General features: G+C 44.3%; 1 protein-coding gene across 1 annotated transcript; it reads left to right on the forward strand.

Annotated features, from left to right (window-relative positions):
* Positions 1-2,636: 2,636 nt before the first annotated feature.
* LOC119282249 (jasmonate O-methyltransferase-like) lies at positions 2,637-4,173 on the forward strand. The gene is made up of 4 exons (XM_037562545.1): positions 2,637-2,711; positions 2,881-3,273; positions 3,347-3,613; positions 3,702-4,173. Exons 1-4 carry the CDS (start codon positions 2,637-2,639, stop codon positions 4,041-4,043), a joined length of 1,077 nt encoding a protein of 358 aa, XP_037418442.1. The 3' UTR covers positions 4,044-4,173.
* The last annotated feature ends 3,571 nt before the right edge of the window (positions 4,174-7,744 follow it).

Genomic DNA, 7,744 nt, shown 5'->3' on the forward strand with positions numbered 1-7,744 from the left:
CTCAACTGGATCTAGAGTTCGTGAGACGTCACCGACCTAAACGTGTGCAGATCGCGGAGGTGCCATACCTTCGGTGCTAGGATCGGTCGGATCGTGAAGACGTATGAGTACATCAACCGCGTTGTCGTAACGCTTCCGCTTTCGGTCTACGAGGGTACGTAGACAACACTCTCCCCTCTCGTTGCTATGCATCACCTAAAAATAGATCTTCCGTGATCGTAGGAAAATTTTAAAATTACTACGTTCCCCAACAGAAACATGCGGAAAAACTTGGATGCACAACTTAAAGTAATTGAGAACAATGAGACTGTTGGTTCCATTCCTTTGAGAAACTCGTATTGAGATTTGAGAATAAGTACTGTGTACCTTGTGACCAACCAACAAATTGATCTAGCCTAGTTGGTTGTTTTTGTTTGATTGGCTTTGATTCCCGGCTACCAGTGGCGTAGCCAGGATTTCGATCCAGGGTGGTCCAACTGACACAATTTTTTGGACAAGAACACAACATGCTATCTTTTGAATATAGAATTTATCAAAAGCACAAATCAATAAAAGGATGCAATGTCTCCAACCCTCTTCTTTTTGCAACATTTCTATAATACTCGCTCCGTCCAAAAAAACTTGTCCCTCAAATAGATGTATCTAGCAACAAGTTAGTGATAGATACATCTATTTGAGGGACAAACTTGGGACAAACTTTTTCGTACGGAGGGAGTATCTTTTAATCAGTGAAACTCTCAATCAGAGTGAATCTATTATAATCAATTTCCAGTTCAAGCATTAATATAGACAAACCCAGAAAGCAAAAAAAGGTTGAGATTTGCACTCTCAGTTAAGCTTATTCAAACCATGAAAGGAAAAATTGAGAACATACCTGGAAAGAGATGAGAACTTAAAAAGAATAGATGTGTTGACATCGGTCGGTCGGTGCACTTGTTCAGCGGCTCAAGCCCCCCACCCCCCACACACACACACCCCGACACCCTGCCTTCTACTGCCGGATGCCACACAACACCGGGAAACCAACCCCTCTACCTGCAGCATGCTGCCGGCCGCCTGCGTTACCCCGTGCCATGTTGTCTCTGCTAGCTAGCTGTAGCCATTCAGGAGGAATCAGGAGCGTCGAAGCTCAGAATAAGTTGCATCTCCATATATTTAGTCAGGAACGGAAGTTGAGAACGATCAGCAGGCAGATTAGCCTTGTGCAAGTACTTGGAAATGGTAATGTGGCTCCCGTAGCTGGCCTATGTTTTCTCTCTCTCTCTCTCTCTGAATGCTAAAAAATATTACTCATGGGCTGATGGTGGGCCAAATCCCAGGGTGGTCCATGGACCACCCTGGCCACCCTGTGGCTACGCCACTGCCGGCTACTACAACCATTTTTAGCTATTTATTGCACCATATAAAAAATTCCAACAAAATCTGATTCCACTAAAGCATAATAATTTTGGGGCACATGATAGAAAATTCATTAATCGCGATATCATAAAAATACGTTGTAAAATCGGAGCCCATTAAAGCGCCAATAATCCCACGGCACGCAATCAGAAAGTCATTAAATGGTGTCAGCCATTCTCTAAATTTGGATCTCATTAAAGCCGCAATTATTCTGCGGCGTGACTATTTCCAAAAAATCATATCTCATTAAAGCGACAATCATTCCACAGCGTGTGATTGGCTATTTATCGCACCATAGAAATTTCCTAGAAAATCGGATCCCATTAAATCGTAAAAAAAATTGGGGTGCATGACAGGAAAGTCATGAATCACGACATCAGAAAAATACGTTGTAAAATCAGAGCTCATTAAAGATCAAAAAGTCATTAAAAGGTGTCAGCTATTCCCTAAAATTGCATCTCATTACAAACGGCAATTATTCCGCGGTCTGACCGTTTCCAAAAAAGCAAATCTCATTAAAGCAGCAATTATTCCGCAGCGTGCGATGAGCTATTTAGGTTGGTTGTAATAGGAGTATCATATACTAGTATCATGCATATGATACTAGTGTATGATACTATTTTCGTAATGCATATTATCATAAGTTAGTATCTTAGGTTGCCTTATTATTTGACATGCATGACACAAAATAGTACAACATTTAATATTTTGATAATGCATAGTATTATAAGTTAGTATCTTAGATTCTCATTTAATTATGTGCCACGTCATTTAAAAAGTTTAGTTGGCATGTATTATACCGTTTATTATACTCCCATTACGACCAGCCTTATTGCACCATGGAAACATTTCCTACAAAATCGGATCCCATTAAAGCATAAATAATTTCGGGGCGCATGACAGGAAAGTCATTAATCACGACATCAGAAAAATACGTTGTAGGAGTAAAATCGGAGCCCATTAAAGCGCCAACAGTTCGACCACACGCGATCGGAAAGCCATTAAAAGGTGTCAGATATTCCCTAAAATTGGATCTCATTAAAGCGGCAACTTTTCCGCGGCGTGACTGTTTCCAAAAATTCGGATCTCAATAAGGCGACAATTATTCCGCAGCATGCGATCGTGATCGGGTATATATATGCGAGCCAGGCCATTCCAGCTAGCTACTATAAGCTGGTTCCTTCACATAGTTTTAATCTGGAGGTGACTGAGGTTAGTCCTGCTCCAAGAAGCTGGCAATGGCGTCCATGTTGATGGTGCATATGAATCAAGGACAAGGGGAAACAAGCTATGCTCGCAACTCCTTTGTTCAGGTATATATATATTTATTCCTCCAGATTAACTCACTATGTTGTTGACACCTGGCTTCCATCGACAATTCCATCAAGAATTTCTTCACACATGGTTGGGAACATTTTAAAGAAGAATGAGAATATTATAAGGACCACAATTTCTGAAACTGTACCTCGATGTCGATTACAGAATGGTGAGCAGAAGAGGATGAAGCCCCTGATAGAAGCGGCTATCCTCGATTTATGCCCCAGCACTAGCACCTTGTTGCCCACAAATATGGTGATTGCCGACCTGGGTTGCTCCTCTGGCCCAAACGCGATAGCGCTAGTGTCGATTGCCATAGAGGCCATCCACAATCACTACCACCAGTTCTTACAGCCACCTCCCGAAGTGTCTGTCCTCCTCAACGATCTGCCTGACAACGACTTCAACATGGTGCTGAAGAGCTTGGTCACGCTACGTCGAAGCAACAAATCTATTGTCATGACTGGGGTTTTACCCGGGTCGTTTTACGAGAGGCTCTTCACTAGTGGTTCCTTGCATCTTGTCTGCTCGTCGAACAGCCTGCATTGGCTCTCACAGGTGTGAGTTTAAAACTGCTCGATTTGTTGCTTTACTTGTTATTTCCGTAAGCAGAACCTTATTTACCTTACAGGCTCCTGAAGGTCTGACAAGGAACCAGATCCCGGCGTATGACATTGACGAGCATACCAGGCTTGAAAGGCGCCCAATGGTTCTTCAGGCTTATGCACAACAGTTCAGGAAAGATTTTACACGTTTCCTCGAGCTGAGGGCGAAAGAAATGATCCCAGGAGGCCGGATGGTTGTTTCTCTTGTAGGGAGGGATTCTGATGTAATCACCCCCGAATTCTCTCCCCTCTGGGAATTCATAGCTCAGATTCTAAGCGTCATGGTCTCAGAGGTATGGTTTTTTCTAGTATAGTATTTTTATAATTTGCTAACAAACACCGAGTATTTGACCACCAAATCTTTTGGTCTGCTTTTGACAGGGTGTAATCGACAAAGCAAACTTTGACTCTTTCTATTTGCCTGTGTATGAACCTTCCAACAAAGAGCTGAGGGAGATCATCCAAGATGAAGGCACATTTTCAATCACTGAGATGCAGGTGAACAATCCTTTTGTTGGTCTGGACAGCGCACTTGTGGTCCCAAGCAGGTTTGCTGGTGTAACCAGAGCCATATTTGAGCCGATAATAGTCCATCATTTTGGAGAAGTCATGGATGAATTCGTGAGGACCTTGGAGCGACGCTGGATCTTGGAAGGCAGCTTGCAAGTCGATCTTGCCAAAAGCCCACGACCAATGCTAGCGGTATCCCTCAAGAAGGCATGACCAGGCACACAGGTTACTCTAGTTCTTTGTGGTGGTGCCATGAAGACAGAGAGTTCGATGTACTCATATATTTGATTTTTCAGATCTGGTGAGTTTATGTTATTGTGTCATGTTGCTTTTGTTGGTTTGATCTGTGTGGAGTTGGAATCTTTTCATGATATATTTGTGAACCGTTTGTGATTCAAAGATCTGCACTTCTGGGGGATCATCCCCAGCCCAAGCATACTCATCGCTGGTGGCTTCCCATCTTTTTGGATGGCTGACTCAAGGGACCATCAGACACCTTTATTGGTAATTGAGTGTGTGCATGTGAATGGCTCACAACCCCTCTTGTTGCTTGCAATGAGAACTACTGCAGGATGCTGCTAACGCGATACTACAATCAAAGACCCTTCGACGAAACTTTGTGCGATGCATTAATCGCAAACGACGTCATAATAAAATTGTCCCCAATAACACGAACCATTTGCAATGGTGGAGTCATCATACACAATTCAGATTAGAGTTGTGTTTGCGATATTTGGCATACAATTGATCCATACAAACTGTTTTGATGGGCCAGAATGACAGAAACAGACATCCATATCAAGGTATGTGTGTGATAAACAGCATACAGTTCTGTCGGATGAACTATTTTTGATGATCTAGAAGTACGCAAATGATCCGGCAAAACAACACGTATGTGATAACCGGCAAACAGGTCGGTAATCAGAATTGTGTGTGATAATTATAGATAACGCATATGATTTTTTGTTGTGAATTGTGCGCTCGATAGGGCACACAATTCAAGAAACCAACTTGTGGGCGATAATGTAAAAGATGTCTGTCGAATACTTATTACTAACCATCTGCGATGAGATTTACAGGGGAAGCAGAGATAAAGAATCAATATATATATATAGTCTGCTTAGTTTAGTCCTTCTTCTTATTATTGTTGTTTGATGGCCCCGTGACATCGTCTATGCGAGGACACTTCTTGCCGATGACCGTTGGTGGCACACCCTGATTTTTGGCCCTTTCTTTTTATTTTGATTTTCTTTGAATTTCTGCTATGAATTGATTTTCTATGGCTATGTGGTCTTGAAACCTGGAGAGATCACCCTTGATTCCTCTCCCAAGTGGCTTGTCATCCTCAAAACTCTTCATAGACCTTGTCATTTTCATCCTAGCCCAATCCAAATATCCTTTTTATTGGGAATATTCCTTTTTCTATTAAAGGTAGGTTGTGAAACCACAAAATTCCCCAAATTCCCAAATATTCCACAAATATGTCAAAACCAATATTTTAAATAGCGCGCTACAAAATATAGCGAGGCCCTTCTCTAAATGCTACAAAGTTATAGCGCGCTAATAGCGTGCTATATTTCAAAATAGCGTTTGCAAAAAAATTCAAATATATCTAGAAATAAAGTATTTAAGCAACTAAATTTTTCATAGGAGCAAGCAATATATGCATCTGATAAAAGGAGTGAGAAATCTAGTGGGAGAATCTGATAAAAGGAGTGAGAAAGCTAGTGGTCGTGGGTTGGTTTTGACCTGCTGGGTCTGCTGGGCTGTGCTTATTACAGTTTTTCATGGTCTGCACGTTATAACGTTACAACGTTACAACGTTATAGCGTGTGTAGCACGCTAATTACATGATTAGCGCCGTAGCATCCGATTTTGCCAAAACGTAACGTCTCCCTTCCAAATATGCTATAACCGCGTTATAACGGCGAAATAGCGTGCTATTTAATATATTGGTCAAAACCCTTCCTTGTCATCATTAAAGATAATTCACAAATATTCCTTTTCTTATTATGCCATAAGTGGCTTTTTGATAAGGAAGTGTCATTTATCTTTGCTTGATTGACCCCAAATTTTTTGGACATTGTTTCCTTTCCATATCATTGCCCCATGCCAAAATTCAACTTGATTTGCCTAGTGAAACTTCCTTAGCAAATTTCCAAAGTTCCAGTCTGAGGGAAGCCTTTGTAAAGGAAGTACTAGCTAGGATAATCCAAATCAGTTGAAATTTTGCAAGATCCTTCATACGATCAAATCATCACTCTCCTCAGTATTTGGGCTCATTTCATCACTCTATGTGAGCTCAGCATCAAATCTTGGTTTCTGGTCAGATTTTGAGGTTGTGAAGCAACTATATTTTATATTGCTTCATTTAAGCTGAAAATTTACCAGAACATGCTCCTACCTATATAAACTCTCTCCACCAAATTTGGACTCACTTCATCTAGCCATTTTCCCTGTGCGTTTTTCCTAAGTTCCTGTCCAGAGAGATGCTTTGTGAAGCAAGTACTATTTTGGCAAATCCAAATAGTATGGAACTTTTATAGCATCCTTATATATCCATACCACTATGCCTTGCCAATTTTCAGCTCAATCCCATTTAGCATTTGAGTGCTATTTCAAAATATCCAAATTGGACCAATGGGTCACGTTCTACAGCAACCCTCATCTAGACTCCTCCATTTCGTCTGATATTTGGCCAGCACAGTTACCATAGCTTGTGATCAAGCTAGGACAAAGCCCAGAGTTATTCCACTGTTCTAGTTCTCACAATTCACATCAAACAAGTTGTTGCTGAAATGTTAAGAGCTCGGTGCTAATCTCTTCTTTGCCCCTGGACCAAATTCTTTCTTCGTTTTCACTAACGGTAGCAAGGTCCATCTACTGGACATGATTTTCCTGGACAGAGCGCACAACATGCGCCAGTTCATGAGGTGACCACGGGGTAGACCAGCCAAATCACGCGCTCTGGCCGACCGCGTGCCCTGTAGCCGCCCTCTTCCTCCTCGTCTCGACGCTCATCCATGTCTAGTAGCTCCCCTGTGATTGATTTCATCGCCCTGTGCTTTGCCCCTCTCCTGTTTCATTGTCGTCGCGTGCCGGCAGCTGCGCACATGACCTGCAGCTGCTCTGACCTCCATTGTTGGCTATCCCGAGCTCTCCCGAGCCCTCCTGAAGCCTCCCCGGTGCTATAATAAGCCTCCTCGAGCCCCTCCGCACCTCTCAATCCTCTCCACGGCCCTCCCTGACCACCGGAGCTCCCTCCTCCTCTTCTTGGCCACCATGGCCGTCGTCGGTCTTACCTCGATTCTGGCCAGGCAGAGCTCCTCCCCCCTCTTCTCCTCCGCCAGTAGGTCACCCCCACTCCGGCTCACTTTCCCCTCCACTTGTTTCATCGCCGGAGTGCCCGTGGCCACGTGCCCAAGTTCGCCCGAAGCCACCGCCCGCCACTTCTTGTGTCCTGCTCGGTTGAGAGCTGGACGGCAAGGATGGGTGGCCCAGGCGGGCGTGAGTCGGCCCACTGAGTTTGCCAGTAGCCAGAACTCCGTCGGGGACCGCTTGTACCTTCGGGACCCGCCGGACGACGACGTCCCTGTCCTCCTACTTGCACGCGAAGAAGCCGATGTCCCACTCCACCTCGGCGTCCATGTCCTGGCAGGATGGATGTGGTGCTCCTTGCCGGTCTTGCCGGTGGCCTCGGCTCGGCTAGGGACTGCCGGAGCCGCCGGGGCAGTCACCGGCGTCGTGCCCTCCCCTATCCTATGCTTCTGGTTGGGGCAGCGAGGATGAGGGCGACAATCTGGCCAGACCGGCCCCCTCTCTCTCCTCGACCCCACATGTCGACGTCTCAGGCGTTGACCCTGCCCGGGCCTAGGCGCTAGGTTAAGTGGAAACGCAGTCTCAGAATATGTTTT

The sequence above is a fragment of the Triticum dicoccoides genome, chromosome 3B (assembly GCF_002162155.2).
Source record: "Triticum dicoccoides isolate Atlit2015 ecotype Zavitan chromosome 3B, WEW_v2.0, whole genome shotgun sequence".
NCBI classification, from domain to species: Eukaryota; Viridiplantae; Streptophyta; class Magnoliopsida; order Poales; family Poaceae; genus Triticum; species Triticum dicoccoides.

Excerpts from the sequence above, each read along its gene's own strand:
- LOC119282249 (XM_037562545.1), top strand. The coding sequence starts at position 2,637 with ATGGCGTCCATGTTGATGGTGCATATGAATCAAGGACAAGGGGAAACA. Across the intron at positions 3,274-3,346 it reads GCCTGCATTGGCTCTCACAG|GCTCCTGAAGGTCTGACAAG; the intron begins GTGTGAGTTTAA and ends TTTACCTTACAG. Across the intron at positions 3,614-3,701 it reads TAAGCGTCATGGTCTCAGAG|GGTGTAATCGACAAAGCAAA; the intron begins GTATGGTTTTTT and ends TGCTTTTGACAG.